This window comes from Rhinoderma darwinii, chromosome 5, assembly GCF_050947455.1.
Source record: "Rhinoderma darwinii isolate aRhiDar2 chromosome 5, aRhiDar2.hap1, whole genome shotgun sequence".
NCBI classification, from domain to species: Eukaryota; Metazoa; Chordata; class Amphibia; order Anura; family Rhinodermatidae; genus Rhinoderma; species Rhinoderma darwinii.
Genome location: NC_134691.1, coordinates 319,637,324 through 319,654,782, shown reverse-complemented (window position 1 = coordinate 319,654,782; position 17,459 = coordinate 319,637,324). Strand labels below are relative to the sequence as shown.

At 45.4% G+C, this 17,459-nt stretch overlaps 1 protein-coding gene across 1 annotated transcript; it reads right to left on the bottom strand.

The window, feature by feature from the left end:
- Positions 1-6,818: 6,818 nt before the first annotated feature.
- SPMAP1 (sperm microtubule associated protein 1) lies at positions 6,819-11,181 on the bottom strand. Its single transcript, XM_075828727.1, has 3 exons — positions 10,852-11,181; positions 9,181-9,280; positions 6,819-7,166 (listed from the first exon to the last, which is right to left on the bottom strand). Exons 1-3 carry the CDS (start codon positions 11,116-11,118, stop codon positions 7,009-7,011), a joined length of 525 nt encoding a protein of 174 aa, XP_075684842.1. The 5' UTR covers positions 11,119-11,181; the 3' UTR covers positions 6,819-7,008.
- Between the last annotated feature and the right edge of the window lie 6,278 nt (positions 11,182-17,459).

Below are 17,459 nucleotides of genomic sequence, written 5' to 3'. Positions count from 1 at the left end.
TTCCTGGCCCTGCTGCAGTTTCTTGAACTACTGATCCTCTGCTTGTGATTGACCTTGGCTTTTCTGACCACTCTTCTGCTCTGCGTTTTTGTACCTCGCTCATCTCCTGGTTTGACTCGGCTCGTTCACCTCGCTTGTTGCTCACGGTGTTCCCGGCCTCCTGAGATGATGTTTCATCTCATGTGACAACTGCAGTCTGTGATTGGCTGTGGCAGTCACATGGGATAAACCGTCATCCCAGTAAGTATAACTTTTTTGTTGCGGTTTTTACCTCCCCCATTGAATTCAATGTAGAAAATCTGCACCAGAAAACCAGCGATTCTGCAGCATAAATTGACATGTGGTGGATTAAAAAGAGGCATAACTACATGCTCTTGGGCCCCAAACTAAAATCTGTAACAGGGGCCCAATCTACCATGTTCAATTTATAATACTGGTGGCCTATTATATGGCAGAGGGGGTCTTTGGACCCTCTCAGGCGTCCGGGCCTGGGTGCGACTGCTACCTTTGCATCCCCGGCAGCTACTCCCCTGCCCAGCAAATGGGCCAAATAATGAAAAAAGTAAAAAACTAAAAAAAGCTGTTTCCCTCAAAAAAGTGCACCCCTCCTCATACCCGCACGCACCAATTTTAGCCACTCTGCGTGAGACTAACACGATTTGCATGGGCATCAGGTGCTTGAGAATTAATATGTTTTTGTCGCACAGAATGTTCAATACCCCAAACATATATAATAGGAAAAATCCCTATGTGTCCTAAAAAAAGGAACATTTTTTTTTATTAAATACAATTTTAAAAAAATAATTTAGAATACTGTATTCCAAAAGGTGAAATTTTGCCCAAAACACCACCGGTCATGAGAGGGTTAATGGTCATTGACATTTGGTAATTCAATGTTATTATTTCTATTAAGTATTTCTCATGTAGATATTTCTTGTAATAGTTAATATAGTCCTACAATAAGATGATTTCATCTACAAGGCCAGTCTTCCCCATGAGAGGTCACATCCCCTATTATTTTAGTAGATAATAAGGACGTCCGCTACTTTCTCATTTTTAATGTCATTAGGAGATAATGTTAATTTCTTTCAGAAGAGATCCCTATTATTCCTTTATAAAAGTTGACAACGCGTCGGTTGAAAAGCTATTTAGCATTTATAATGACAATTACCTTCTATGACAATCCGGGTCACTGGGGGCATTGTGGTATTTCTCCCACATATCCCGGATTCCATGGGAAACTCAGACTTAATTAAACACACAGAACCGAATACAAGGTCTTTCCATTATGTCCCGTGCCTGAGCACACGCCGACGGCTGCGAGGGGCTTAATTTGATGAGTTTCTGTTCAGACATATTGTATCCACACGGCTGTCTCAACACCTTTCATGATAATTGGACAAGGTAGCTTCAAGTAGCTGACATTATCACAAGGCCGTATTGGCATGTAAATGAACGTGAAGAGGTTCCTTGGCACAAGCTCATTTCCATTTCAATAAAAAGAGACTGGCAGCTATCTACCGTATATACCGGTGGATCCTTTGTACCCTTCCCTGTTCTGCTTCAACTCATTTAAGACCCTGGAAAACACAATATTTACTTTGCAGGTTTCTTTTTATTAGATCATTACACTTAAGAAAGGTTTACACTAAATTATTATCACCCACGAGAGTTTAAAGGGGTTTTCCCATCTTGGACAATTATGGCATATCCACAGGATATGCCATAAAAGTCCGATAGTTGTGGGTCCCTCCTCTGGGACCCACACCTATCTCTAGAACGGGGCACCCTAAACTCCGTTCTAGCTTACTCGGCTCTTGCTGCCTCCCAGCCACATCCTGTTTAAGTGATCGGAACTTACTGAAACAGCGTAGCACAGTGAGCTACGCTGTCTCCGTAGCTACTGAGTTCCGGAAACAGCATAGCTCTCCGCGCTACGCTGTTTCAGTAACTCCCATTCACTTCTATGGGAGTGATGGATGCAGCATAGCTCAGTGAGCACTCGACTGTTTCCTTAACTCCTGACCACCTAACCAGGAAGTGGCTGGGAGGCAGCGTAGCCAAGTAAGCTAGGACGGGGTTTAGGGGGCCCCGGTCTAGAGATAGGTGCGTGTCTCAGAGGTATCATGTGGATCTGCCATAAATGTCTAAGATGGGAAAACCCATTTAAGGAACTGGACGATTTAGCTACTTAGCGATTGCTTATTTGTGATTGCTTAGTGTACATGGGCATTTAGGTCAGGTTGTGTGTTTGTTCTGCCAACTAGTCAAGTACTATATAAAAGTTAGAACTGATGGGAATATAAAGTAGGCCAAGATTGTATAAGGCCAATGCACCGTGTAGTCGTGGAAATATGGGATAAACACCAGGATGATGGCAAAACAGAGTTCGGAGTTGATGGCTGACTCACCACTCAGGAGGACAGTCTCGAGCACTCTTTGCTGATACAGGGGACGTCCTCTTTAAGGGTATGTTCACACGTACAAAAAGAAGGGAAAACGACCTCTGATTTCAAGGCGCTTTTTGAAATGTCAATGAAAAATCAGCTCCAAAAACGTCTCAAGTACTACGCCTTTTTACGAGGCAGTTTTTTAAATTCAGCAGCGTGAAAATACGCCTCGTGAACAGCACGGTGTATTTCCCATTGTAATCAATAGGAAACTGTTTGCAGGTGTATTTCAAGTGTATTTTGGAGCATAATACGAGCCATATACGCTCCAAAATATCCCTGAAATTAAGTCGTCTGAGGCTTTACACATCAGGCCTCTAAAGGTGGCCATACACATTTCTATGTCAGCAAAACCGATTTCAGCAGGACCATTTAAGGTGTACGGCAGTGTCCTGACTCTGACCTTACAGCAGATGTCAGGGGAGGGAAGGATCAGGCTGTTGGATTCCAACATGCCCGATCCTTTGGTTTGTAAGGAGATAAGCTGCCGCCCGAAGAGACTGGAAGTGGCTTTACTCCTTTTCCCTATTGAGAGCACACCTACGCTCGGCCAAGCCGAGGGTGCATGCGTATGGGGGTCGGGAGTAATGAGCGTATGGCCAACAGCTATCTGAAATGTATGGCCAGCATAAGGCTACCTAATCACTCCTCTGTGGGGGCGCTTCTGCCCGTCACCTGCCAATACACAGCATTTTACTGGCTCGCATGAGAAAGGTTCCTGCCCGTTACCCGCCAATTCTCCAGAACCCTCTGAAGCTTAGGGCCCTCACTCGAGCCACTAGGCACCTACAGCAGCTTATTCTCAATAGGTTTTGCCCATGAACTAAACCCCATTAGGCCGAAACAACCACCTTATAAATTCTAAGTGCCGACGTGAGTGTGAGTACGTAGCGCAGATGCGCCCTGTAAACATTTACAACGCTGTTATGTTGCGGCAACACAACCTAAACTAACACGGTGTCCAGGCCCTTTCTCAGGGTGAGAAATACCTTAAATCTACAGTGCAAGTCACCATTATCCGTGAACCTCAACCATTACAATTCAAATGACAGTGCAGGTGACAAATAACATGCAATGTACAGCAGGATCATATCTTCCTCCAGAACTCCAACCTTAGGGAGAAAAGCATATTAGAGCACACAAAATGTATTTAAAGGCACAATATTATTTACATAGCACTTCCATATGTACAAATATGATCCTTTAAGAATAGGGGTCACTTCCACATTCTTAAAGGGGTTCTAACTATTACCAAGCAATTTTTAAAGGCTATGCGCACCTTTAACATGGAATTTTTTTATTTTACACATGTATGTCTGAATTCACACGGCTGTTTGCAGTGATAATTTTGAATATATGCACCGGGACAGTTCCCAACACATACGCCAAATGCAGGGCTGATTCAAAATTTTCTGCTGTCTGAGGCGAATATTGAAATGGTGCCCCCAGATCCTCATTGACATCCCCCTGGCTGTTCTACATCACTAGCAGCCTCCACAAACCCGGCGGGTGCGCCATTGCCTTGTACTCCTCTGGCATGTGCGGTGCAGCAAAGAAGCCGAGCAGAGTACACCCCACTGCACAATACGTGCCCAAGGAGTACAAGCCAATGGCGCATCCAAGAAAGCTGGAGGAGACTGGTAGTGATATATAACAGCCAGGGAGATCTCAATCAAGCATGGAACGGTGGGTTTGGAGTCAAGACTCTTCAGGATAGCGGCACCGCCCCATGTACTGCTCAGTACAGAGACCATTTGCAAATTTAGTGCAACCCCTGCCGTATAGGTTTGTATGGCGTAAAACTACAAATCCCGGCATGGCCCGAACAATGGTAATGATATGCTGGGAGTTGCTGTTTCACAAAAAAAAAAATCATACCACCCATTATGTCGCTGCAGATTATACAGTGACTACACAGTACTGATTAGAGGCAGAAAAAACATTTACATTGAGTGACTCACAGATGATGTCTGCTCAGATTCTAGTTGTTCTTTTTCTCTTTTCCATCTGGTCCAGACCTCATGACGACTTCTCCCAGCCACTGCCAATTTCTTCAGTTTGCCACTCAGATATCTTCAGCTTCTCACTTTTCAAATATTTCTGCACCCATAAACGAAGATAAAATTCTCATGGTGCCACACACTATGCCCCTAAATATAACAGCGCCAAACTGCAAACTATAATAGCGCCATACACTGTGTCCCTGATTTATAATAGCACTATACCCTGTATCCCTGATTCTAATAGCACCATACACTGTGTCCCTGATTATAATAGCACCATACACACGCAGTGCCTCCTGTAGATAGTTCCCCCCATAGAGCCCCCTGTTGATAGTGCACCCTCCCTAAGAGCCCCCTGTAGATAGTGCACCCATAGAGCCCCCTGCTCTCTTCTCAGCAGGTCTGCTGGGGCTAAACGACGCAAGCGACGCAATGACGTCATTGTGCCGCTTACATCATTAAAAGATGCTGAATGGCATTCTGCCCTGCCATTCAGCACCTTTCAATGACGCAAGTGGTGTGATCATGTAATCGCGCCGCTTGCGTCGTTGAAAGGCGCTGATTGGCAGGGTACCTTGCCCTGCCATTCAATGATGCAAGTAGGATGCATTAGGGTATGTTGACACACGAAGGAAAAACATTTGCCACCATCCTGCTCGGTTACACCCTTAGAAAATCTGCAGCGTCCCCTGTGTTCTAAACTGATTTATATCTGCTTTGTGGTTTTTTGCAGCAAGATGTTTGTTTGTAGTGAAGAGGAGAATATGAAGTTCTCTGCACACCCTGGGGAGGGTTTATTAATAATGATGCTCCTTACAAGTGCTGCGCCAATCTATCCTCCAGTGCAGCGTGCAACTCATTCATCAACTTGCCGTTGTTTTCTGTCACTTTTCTAAATAGAGATGATACATTTTGATAAAAGAGTCACGCACAGCAACTGAAACTCATCTTACTTTGTCCAGAGACATACATATGTGTCGGAAGGAGTGGAGCAGGGACTTCATAAATATGCCATCCAGCCCAAATACTAGATTTTTCAATGTGTTTACATTGAGAAACCTGCCGCATTAGTTTGTTGCTTTTTATGAAATTTTTGACCCCTAAGGATTTTTTTCCACCCATGTCAGACACTGATGTTGGAGGAGAGAGCCGGGCTCACAATCTCTGTTCTGGTTCATCCCAAATGTGTTAGATGGGGTTGAGGTCAGGAGTCTGTTCACACCAAACTCAGTCAAGTTCTTCCACACCAAACTCACCCAACCAACCAACCAACCAACCAGCCATGTCTTTATGGACCTAGTGCACTGGGGCGCAGTCATGCTGGAAGAGAAAAGAGCCGAATCCCAAACTGTTCCCACAAAGTTGGAAGCTACAATTGTCCAAAATGTCTTGGTGTATTGAAGCATTAAGATTTCCCTTCACTGGAAGTAAGAGACCTAGGCAACCCCTGAAAAACAACCCCATAGCATTATCCTCCTCCACTAAATTTTACAGCTGGCACAATGCAGTCAGGCAGGTAACTTTCTCCTGGCAATCACCAAACCCAGACTCATCCATCAGACTGTCAGATAGAGAAGATGATTCATCACTCCACAGAACACGTTTCCACTGCTCCAGAGTCCAGTGGCCGGTGCTTTACACCCCTCCATCCGACGCTTGGCATTGTGCTTGGTGATGTACGGCTGGCATGCAGCTGCTCAGCTATGGAAACCCATGCCATGAAATCCCGCCGCACATTTCTTTTACGGATGTTTATGCCAGAGGAGGTTTGGATCTCTGCAGCTGCTGTGCAGGGTACCACAGTACAGCCCCATGCATATGAATCCTACCCCCACCGATCAGAAAGTGATGGCATACCTTGGTGATATCCCATCACTTTATATGATGGCAAAGCCTTTTTAAATCTGTGGCATGACAGGTATCATTATGTTTTTGTATCTGTAGCCATAAATATGTTGCCAATATGTACTAAATAACTCTTCAACCTCTAAGAAACCCTTCAATTTCTATTACCTCTATCTCCATCGCTCTCTTTCATATTGACATTATAATTATTAAACTGAAGCATTCATCTCGCTATGATACGTGCACCTCAGAAAACATAGCGATCAGAAAGTGTTCATACTTATCAATGCACCGTGTCACTTAATTCCCCAAATACTGATGGCTCTGACAGTGTTGTTTTTGGCAGTTCCCATATTGCAATGTCCAGATCATCACCCTATACAAGTTACATTAGTAATAACGTCCGACTAGATCAGTAAAGAAATGTCACTGCAGCCAATGAATTACCACAAAATATTAAAAGAAGGGACTTTTGTATGTGAATTTTATTATTTGAGACATGAAATTTTATGTTCTCAACATCATGAAAAATCGTAAATACAATTGCAGATAGACATTAAATGTTCTTTTGTGAATAGATTTCTATGTTGCAATATTGTATTAGTGGAACTACATATAAAACCTGCCCTCTACATATCATAATAGGAATAAAGATATATATATATATATATATATATATATATATATATATATATAAAAATAGATATAAATTAATAAATTGCTGACTTGGTAACGATTCCAAATGGAGAGGGCATCCTTCTGAGAGATGGGGTGTTTCGTCGGTAGCCATAGAGTCCATTGTAGCCAATCACTGACTTGGTAGAAGATAAAAACAAGCCATGACCCCTGGTGTGTTCTGCAGAATGACCTAGGACATGACATGAATACTGATGACACAATGTAATCACAGGTGACACAGCTATAGACTGCACCAGTGACAGACGGATTACTCAGAGACCAGGCCGCTTGACTGCCGAAATTTGCAAAGCTGAAAGCATCAGATCACTATTAGGGCATGCCCACACGTGGCGGATTTCCTCCGCAACTGTCCGCATCAATGCCGCACAGAATCTGCGTTGCAGATTCTGCGGCGGATCTGCCCAAAATGTGCAGTAAATTGATGCGGACTAGCTGCTGCGGACTGCGGTAAAAGTGCTTCCCTTCTCTCTATCAGTGCAGGATAGAGAGAAGGGACAGCACTTTCCCTAGTGAAAGTAAACGAATTTCATACTTACCGGCCGTTGTCTTGGTGACGCGTCCCTCTTTCGGCATCCAGCCCTACCTCCCTGGATGACGCGGCAGTCCATGTGACCGCTGCAGCCTGTGATTGGCTGCAGCCGTCACTTAGACTGAAACGTCATCCTGGGAAGCCGGACTGGAGACAGAAGCAGGGAGTTCTCGGTAAGTATGAACTTCTATTTTTTTTACAGGTTGCTGTATATTGGGATCGGTAGTCACTGTCCAGGGTGCAGAAACAGTTACTGCCGTTCGCTTAACTCTTTCAGCACCCTGGACAGTGACTATTTACTGACGTCTCCTAGCAACGCTCCCGTAATTACGGGAGCCCCATTGACTTCCTCAGTCTGGCTGTAGACCTAGAAATACATAGGTCCAGCCAGAATGAAGAAATGTCATGTCAAAAAAGCAAGACGCATCCGCAGCACACATAACATGTGCATGACAGCTGCGGACTTCATTGCGGAACTTAGAATCTCCATTGAAGTCAATGGAGAAATTCCGCCATGAGTCCGCAACCAGTCCGCCACTGCTCCGCAACATCCCTTGCATGCTGCGGACACCAAATTCCGCACCGCAGCCTATGCTCCGCAGCGGAATTTTAAGCATCGTCTAAACGAACACTTCTAAATAGAAGTGGAAGTCAATGGAGAAACGGCTCCGCTGCGGATTAACGCTGCGGAGTGTCCGCAGCGGAATTCAAGTGAAATTCCGCCACGTGTGAACCCAGCCTTAGGCTGGGGCTACATACAGACTTTTTGTAGTAAGACTTTTTTTTTTTGTATAGGGTAACCCAAAAAACAAGCCGTTTTCAAGAGATTTCCAATCGATTTTTATATTACTCTATGGAGGAAAAAAGTTGCTTCTACTTTTTTAAATTGCTTAAAAATCTGAAGAAAACAAAATCACTAGTGATTTGCTTGACTGGAGCCATTTTAAAGAGAGTTTTCAAGGTACTCAATGCATTCCTATGGAAAGCAAATTCTAAGAAAATTGTTTTTGTGAGCGTAAAAAGTCTAAGGCCCAGTTCACACGGTTGCTTTAACACTGATTTTGACGGGGAAACCGCGTCGGAATCAGCGCCAAAAAAGATCCGAAACTGCCTCAGATTGATTTCAATGGGAGGCGGAGGCGTTTTTTTCCGCGGCGGCTTTTAACATGCTCTCTCTTGCCGCGGTTCCGCCTCTGACTACCTATTGAAATCAATGGAAGGCAGAGAAAGAGTTTTTTTGCTGAGTTTTTTGCCTGCAGCGCTCAATGGCCGTGGACGAAAAATGCAACGAAAACACGGCAAGAAAGTGCAGGCAGGTCAAAATCTGCCTCAAAATTCTTGAAGGAATTTTGAGGCAGATTTTTTTCTGCCTGCAAATTCCTCCGTGTGAACAGAGCCAAAGTGTAGCCCCAGTGGTCTGCACTTGCAGGTAGGCACTGATCATTGCTCTAAGGCCCAGTGGAGAAACACAAGAATAAGAATAGAATAAGAATAACATAAATGAAAAAAGTTAAATAAAAAGGCAGAGGAGTAAGGAAAATGCCCCCAGCTAAAAAAAAAAAAAAAATGTAAGAACAAAAAACCCAAGCAAATAAAAAGAATTCCCAGAAATAATGTTGTAGTCATACTGCAGACCGGAGATATATTACTGTACCTGACCCCGAGCTGTTTCTGGTTACTAGATAAAGAGCAGCTGCACCCTGGTGCTGGAAACGGTCAGCGAGATCACCAAGCGTAGATGTCCCTCCATGTGACTGTAAAACCAAAATGGAAAAAATGTGTCGTAGGAAAGATCCAGAAGAGTAACATGAAGTTCATGGGCCCTAATGCAAGATCTGTGAGACCTTACCCCCCCCCCCTCCCACACTGTGCCATTTATAATACTGGCGTCTTCTTTTGTGTCAGTGGTACCTTTGGGCCCTCTCAGGCATCAGGGCCCGGTTTGACTTTTATCTCTGCAGCCCCTATAGCTAAGCAAGCCCCTAGAAAGGACAGTACATATATTTCTGGAGGGTGGTAAGACCCTTTACAGACAGTAATGTGAATATCTGTATGCTGGGGCCCTGTATCTTAGTATATATGTGTGATACTAACTACTGGGGCCCTGTATCTGACCCTATCACGTGTGATACTGTATGCCGGGGCCCTGTATCTAAGCCTTTCATGTGTGATACTGCCTGCTAGGGCCTTGTATCTAAGTCTATCACATGTGATAATGACTGCTGGGGCCCTGTATCTAAGCCTATCACATCTGATACTGACTGTTGGGGCCCTGTATCTAAGCCTATCATGTGTGATTCTGTCTGCGGAGCTGATGTATCTAAGCCTATTATGTGTAATATTACGTGCTGGGGCACTGTATGTAAACCTTTCACGTGTGATACTGTCTGCTGTTGCTCTGTATCTAAGCCTACTGTGTGATACTGTCTGCTGAGCTACTGTATCTAATCCTATCATGTGTGATATTGTCTGCTGAGCCGTGTATCAAATCCTATCATGTTTGATACTGTCTGTTGAGCTACTGTATCTAATCTGATCATGTGTGATACTGTCTGCTGAGCCGTGTATCAAATCCTATCATGTGTGATACTGTTTACTTAGCCACTGTATGGGAGGGAGGTGGAAAACAAACGTCTTGGTGCTTGTGCCCATGATCTTTTATGACCCTAGCAATGCCCCCCGGCTTTTAGTGCTGCATTGATGGGTCAGCCAGCGATGCAGCTGATAGTTTGTATATTTCTTGCCTGGATAGTGTTTAGAGCATATGAGCTGGAGAACATGCGCCAACATTTCTGCACATAACATGAGGCATTAAACAGTTGGACATTAGTGTTTATATCACATGAGAAAGGCAAATGTTTACAAGTGAATGGGGTGCAGGTGAAGGATGCTTCCGTAGCAATTAAAAAACGGGAGGAGATGTGTGTTATAACATGTGTTCTGGTTACCTTCACCCGATGTTGTATTCCATGGATGGTTTTACCAACAGGGCTGAATCAAGGTCTCTGGGCAAAACGTGTGTGTGTGTGCCACATTCAGACTGCAGGCGGTAAAGAGAGAGAATACTGCTATAATACTGCCCAAATATAGTGCCATACTGTGCCTATATACTGCCATCACACAGCGCCAAATAATAGCCTACCGACTCCACATAATACTGCCATACAGTGCATAAATAACACCACAAAGCTAAAGCCATCATATAAACCAGGAGGAAGTTTCAAGAAGTTTTACATTTCATTTGCCCCCTTGGCCCATGTCCTGCACATCAATTGTAACCACCAAAGAGACTTGTCCACAAATAGAGGGAATTGCATGTACTGACCTGTCCCGTCCTCCTCAGCAGTGGTGGTACAGGTCTACTGTGGAAATAACGGTGAACATGGCGGTCCTTTTGAGCATTGTAAGGAGGTATAACAGAGCCGAGCTTTGGTAAGGAGACGCTGTAATCCTTTGAAATACTTTCAACAGCTACACTGTCCAGAACAAACCTCTTCTCCCTCATCTGTAGTTCGGCTAAGGAGGGAGATGGTGCAAAGCGACTTAAGAAACATAATTTTTCTTTCCTTGGGGACACAGCAGGTTCTGCCATGGAAGCAGCTGATACAGAGAAACGTACAATGATATTTTAAGGTCTACCTGTTTCTTAAGGAATTCACAATAGTCAGTGATTGGCACAACAGAGAGCACGGGGTGTTGCTATAGTCACAAAGTAACGCAAGTTCCGGACTCTTTCGCTAACAATTAGCCTTTGGTCTCTGTACAAACTTCCTGAGCAACACACACACACACGGCCCGGCTACTATGCAACAAATCTGGGAAAGCCAGAGACAAGTTTGTTTTTTTCTCATGTAAACATTATTAAAGGCTTATGTACACCTTTAAAATAGTTTTGTTTTTTTTCGGTTTTTTTAAATAAAAATGTCTATTAGTGTGATTGGTGCAACTTTCGAAAAATACTTTTTATTAAAAATTATTTTTACTTTTTGAGATACAGCTGCTTTGTATCCTGTATACAGAGCAACTGTATTTAGCGCTGAAACCTGAATCCGTCAGGTCAGCGGGACTGACGGGTTCAGGGTCAGCGGGTTTTGCCTGTCTCTGACACAGGATCGAGCTGTTACCGATCACATCTAAGTTCATAACGTAGATGTGTGCGATATCAGGTGGATCCGACCCGCTGTCACGGAACCTGTCAGTCCCGCTAACCTAACGGATACAGGTCTCAGCGCAAGATACATCTGGCTCTGTATGCAGGATACAAAGCAGCTGTATTTAAAAAAAAAATAAAAAATGTTTCATAAAAAAGTATTTAGAAAGTTGCACCAAGAACACTTAGGGCGGGTTCACACGTGGCGGAATTTCACTTAAATTCCGCTGCGGACACTCCGCAGCGTTAATCCGCAGCGGAGCCGTTTCTCCATTGACTTTCACTTTAATTTAGCAGTGTTCGTTTAGACGATGCGTACATTTCCGCTGCGGAGCATAGGCTGCGGAGCGGAATTTGGTGTCCGCAGCATGCTCTGTCTGTTGCGGAGCAGTGGCGGACTCATGGCGGAATTTCTCCATTGACTTCAATGGAGAGTCAAAATTCCGCAATGAAGTCCGCAGATATTATGTGTGCTGCGGAGCGTATTGGTTTTACTACCATGACATTTCTTCATTCTGGCTGGACCTATGTATTTCTAGGTCTACAGCCAGACTGAGGAAGTCAATGGGGCTCCCGTAATGACGGGAGCGTTGCTAGGAGACGTCTGTAAATAGTCACTGTCCAGGGTGCTGAAAGAGTTAAGCGATCGGCAGTAACTGTTTCTGCACCCGGGACAGTGACTACCGATCCCAATATACATGTATCTGTAAAAAAACTTATAAGTTCATACTTACCGAGAACTCCCTGCGTCTGTCTCCAGTCCGGCCTCCCAGGATGACGTTTCAGTGTAAGTGACGGCTGCAGCCAATCACAGGCCAAGCACAGGCTGCAGCGGTCACATGGACTGGCGCGTCATCCAGGGAGGTCGGGCTGGATGCCGAAAGAGGGACGCGTCACCAAGACAACGGCCGGTAAGTATGAAAATCGTTTACTTTCACTAGGGAAAGTGCTGTCCCTTCTCTCTATCCTGCACTGATAGGGAGAAGGGAAGCACTTTTCCCGCAGTCCGCAGCAGCTAGTCCGCATCAATGTACTGCACATTTTGTGCAGATCCGCAGCAGAATCTGCAACGCAGATTCTGTGCGGCATTGATGCGGACAGTTGCGGAGGAAATCCGCCACGTGTGGTCATGCCCTTATAGATTTTATTTTAAAAAAATTATAATTTCAAAGGTGTACATAGCCTTAAAGGTTCACACACGGGGCGCCTGGGAGGTAGTGGAGGGAACTTTACCACTGCAATTGTTGGGGTGTTTATTATGTGAGGATGTTGCCATTTATGTTACTTTATTTCTCTAATGTGGCAAAGGGTCTAGATGTGACTGCAACCTCTGTACCCCCCCCCCCCCATATACTACTGCATAAAATTTAGAGAGTGTAGAAAGTGGCCAATACAGGGAAAATGTAGTAGTAACGCTTTCAAATCAATCCGTGACCATGTAAAACATGGCAGGGCAGAATTTCTCTTTCTTAGTGGCTCTCCGCTCTAGCTAATAGAAGGAAGCTCTAAGGAGGGGAACCCTTATATGACACCCTAAAAGGGCTGTTTGTCTGTATTACTGATACAAGCATGGCTGGCCTTATCTTAAATGGTGCCTTGTGCGGTACCTAATGTGGGTCCCTCATCCCACATGGCGTACTGTTATATAGTGTAAGAATAACCATACGTAAAAGTGCCTTCTTAGTAGCGTAATAGTTTACTAGATATGCACATCATGCACATGGCACGCCGTATGCACCAAGCCTACATGATGGCACACGGAGTCCCTACAGTACTATACTACGGTCACGGCCGTAGTCACGGACCGCCGCCGTTCCTTATCTGGCGACGCCCGCGGCCACAGTCCGTTGTCTTCCTGCCAGTGTCTCCCTCCTAGGAGACGCCAGCACTCGCGACCGGCTGGTCCTGCTCTCACTGATAAGGCGCGCGTGCGCGGTCCCGGCCTTAAAGGGCCAGTGCACGCACATGTTTAAAGTTCCCTATTCAACCCCTGCCCATCCTGGACTATAAGAAGGGCTCTGCCCTTCCACTCCCTGCCTGAGTGTTGTTGTAGTTTTCCCATGTCTGTATTGCAAACGGTCCCTTAGTGTTTTCTTGCTCCCAGTTTTCCCCTGTCCTGCCTCCTATATTCTGTATCCTGTGCTGTGCCTTGTTCTGAGTCTATATAGTACCTGAGCCGTACCTTGCCTTGCCTGCTGGAATTCTCCACGTCGGCTGTCGCCTGTCCATCTGGATACCATCCGCCACGTCTTGTGCAACCCACCACCTCCAGCCCCATCTGTGCCAGAGCCCATGCCGCCATCCGACTATCCCAGGTACCCGCGTGCTACACTCCTACCATAGACTTTGTGTGTAGACTGTGAGTTGGTCAGCTGCCTCTCCGCTTCGGCAGAGCGGCCTAGTGGGTCCACATACCCTTGGATCGTAACAACTACAAAACTGCAAGCACTCCATATAGCACCATATGATGCCTCCATGCAGCACCATAATACCGAGTTATTCACACTAGAAGAATTTATCTATAATATGACACCTGATGGAGAATGTGACAATGCTATATGGAATCTAGAAAAAAACCATTGTATATCTGTAAAGGATCTGCCTGACACAGCTTCTGTGTCGACGCCCGTGGTTACTCACTCTGCACCTCCTCCTAAGTCTGGTCAAGTGACCCCTTCTTCCACCAATCAGCCTGGGAGGCTGAGGAGTGGGAGAGCCTATCACAGCCTGGCCAGACGGAGCTAGCTCCCGCCCTCTGTCTATTTATACCTTCACTTCCTGCTCCTCCTTTGCCTGTGATTTTTTCAGTCTGTTTCCTGGCCCTGCTGCTTACTATTTGTCTTCTGCTTCATATTGACCCTGGCTTGACTGACTATTCTCCTGCTCTGCGTTTTGTACCTCGTCCACTCCTGGTTTGACTCGGCTCGTTCACTACTCTTGTTGCTCACGGGGTTGCCGTGGGCAACAGCCCCATTTCCCTTAGCTACTGTTACCCTTGTCTGTTTGTCTGTCGTGCAATTAGTGAGCGTAGGGACCGTCGCCTAGTTGTACGCCATCGCTTAGGACGGGCCGTTGCAAGTAGGCAGGGACTGAGTGGCGGGTAGATTAGGGCTCACCTGTCTGTCTCCCTACCCCGCCATTACAATACCTTTGTATGAAGTATGGCTCTGTAGACTTCTATGGGTTCAGTATTATGGTTCTGTATAACTTAGGACTTGTATAGTCATGTGCATGAGGCCTCACAATTGCTCAATATTGGTCAGCAGAATTATCGTTGAGTCTATGGCTATTGTGAATGAAACGGCCGCATCATGGTTTCCAATATCTCCTGCATATTTTCACAAATGAGATTAATTACAATTCAACTTCAAACGCACAGATCAAACCGACAGCAAGCGGCAATCTAATTGCTATAAATCTCATATCTGAGTCTCTCATTTATTATCATAACTCAGTGCAGCTGGCTCGCCTTCCATCATCCGTTTATTTCCGTCATTAGAGCCATTTGCCGCACGTCTTTGAAGTTCAAAGTCAGCTCAGGAATTTTTGATCTACGTAGTTTATATCCCACTAGACCCCCAGAGCACAAAGGTAAATACAGTGACTGTATAAACAAGAGCTGACCCTGATAGCGGCGCAGTGAGAATGGGGCGAGTTGACTGGCACAGGGTGTGAGTCAGATGCTGGACACACTCATTAACAAAGAGAAAAACCTTCACTTCATTATTTCAGATGCTGAGCTGGAGATTAAGGCCCATTCTCAAGGCTGTGGGTGACTGAAAAGACAAATAATGTAGAGCAGGATTTGTATGCAGAGCAAATAAGCAGCAGCAGATCCCTCCGAGCCGCACACAACAGGCAACCCTAAACTACTTGGCCAAAACATCAGGATTGTAGGAGAAACACTGTCAATTAAAGGGACAAGGTGGAAACTTATACAGCAATGCCACCCATAATGCACTTCTGCATGGATGCAATCAACAATTCATATATATATGTCCCATAAAACTTTCTCCTTAAAGTTGTTGTCCGGTTTCAGCAAATTAATGTTATTTTTTGTATAATTAAAAGTTATATAATTTTACATTACACTTTCTGTATTAATTCCTCACGGTATTCAAGATCTCTGCTTGTTGTTATTCAGCAGGAACATTCATTGTTTGCTTTCAGTGTATACAATTCTATCCTGGTCATGTGATGGACACACAGGTGCTGGGATCGTTACATGGTCATATGATGGACACACAGGTGCTTGGATCGTTACATGGTCATGTGATGGACACACAGGTGCTGGGATCATTACATGGTCATGTCATGGACACACAGGTGCTGGGACCCTTACATGGTCATGTGATGGACACACAGGTGCTGGGATCATTACATGGTCATGTCATGGACACACAGGTGCTGGGACCGTTACATGGTCATGTGATGGACACACAGGTGCTGGGATGGTTACATGGTCATGTGATGGACACACAGGTGCTGGGACCGTTACATGGTCATGTGATGGACACACAGGTGCTGGGATCGTTACATGGTCATTTAATGGACACACAGGTGATGGGATCGTTACATGGTCATGTGATTGATACCCAGGTGTAGAGCTCGTTAAATGGTCATGTGATGGACACACAAGTGCTGGGATAGTTACACGGTCATGTCATGGACACACAGGTGCTGGGACCGTTACATGGTCATGTGATGAACACACAGGTGCTGGGATTGTTACATGGTCATGTGATGGACACACTGGTGCTGGGATCGTTACATGGTCATGTCATGGACACACAGGTGCTGTGACCGTTACATGGTCATGTGATGGACACACAGGTGCAGGGACCGTTACATGGTCATGTGATGGACATACAGGTGCTGGGATCATTACATGGTCCTGTGATGGACACACAGGGGCTGGGACCGTTACATGGTAATGTGATGAACACACAGGTGCTGGGATCATTACATGGTCATGTGATGGACACACAAATGCTGGGACCGTTACATGGTCTTGTGATGGACACACAGGTGCTGAGATCGTTACATGTCCATTTGATGGACACACAGGTGCAGGAACCGTTACATGGTCATGTGATGAACACACAGGTGCTGGGATCGTTACATGGTCATGTGATGAACACACAGCTGCTGGGATTGTTACATGGTCATGTGATGGACACACAGGTGCAGAGCTCGTTAAATGGTCATGTGATGGAAACACAGGTGCTGGGATCGTTACATGGTCATGTCATGGACACACGGGTGCTGGGACCGTTACATGGTCATATGATAAACACACAGGTGCTGGGACCGTTACATGGTCATGTGATGGACACACAGGTGCTCGGATCGTTAAATGGTCATGTCATGAACACACAGGTGCTGGGACCGTTACATGATCATGTGATGGACACACAGGTGCTGGGATAGTTACATGGTCATGTGATGGACACACAGGTGCTGGGATCATTACATGGTCATGTGATGAACACACAGCTGCTGGGATTGTTACATGGTCATGTGATGGACACACAGGTGCAGAGCTCGTTAAATGGTCATGTGATGGAAACACAGGTGCTGGGATCGTTACATGGTCATGTCATGGACACACAGGTGCTGGGACCGTTACATGGTCATATGATAAACACACAGGTGCTGGGATCGTTTAATGGTCATGTCATGGACACACAGGTGCTGGGACCGTTACATGGTCATGTGATGGACACATAGGTGCTGGGATAGTTACATGGTCATGTGATGCATACACAGGTGCGGGGCTCGTT

What these genes read in the sequence shown, in the direction of transcription:
- SPMAP1 (XM_075828727.1), bottom strand. Translation starts at nt 11,118, where the DNA reads ATGGCAGAACCTGCTGTGTCCCCAAGGAAAGAAAAATTATGTTTCTTA. An exon ending in TGCTGAGGAGGACGGGACAG is followed by an intron (nt 9,281 to 10,851) that starts GTCAGTACATGC and finishes TTGGTTTTACAG; the next exon opens with TCACATGGAGGGACATCTAC. An exon ending in CAGAAACAGCTCGGGGTCAG is followed by an intron (nt 7,167 to 9,180) that starts GTACAGTAATAT and finishes GTCATGTCCTAG; the next exon opens with GTCATTCTGCAGAACACACC.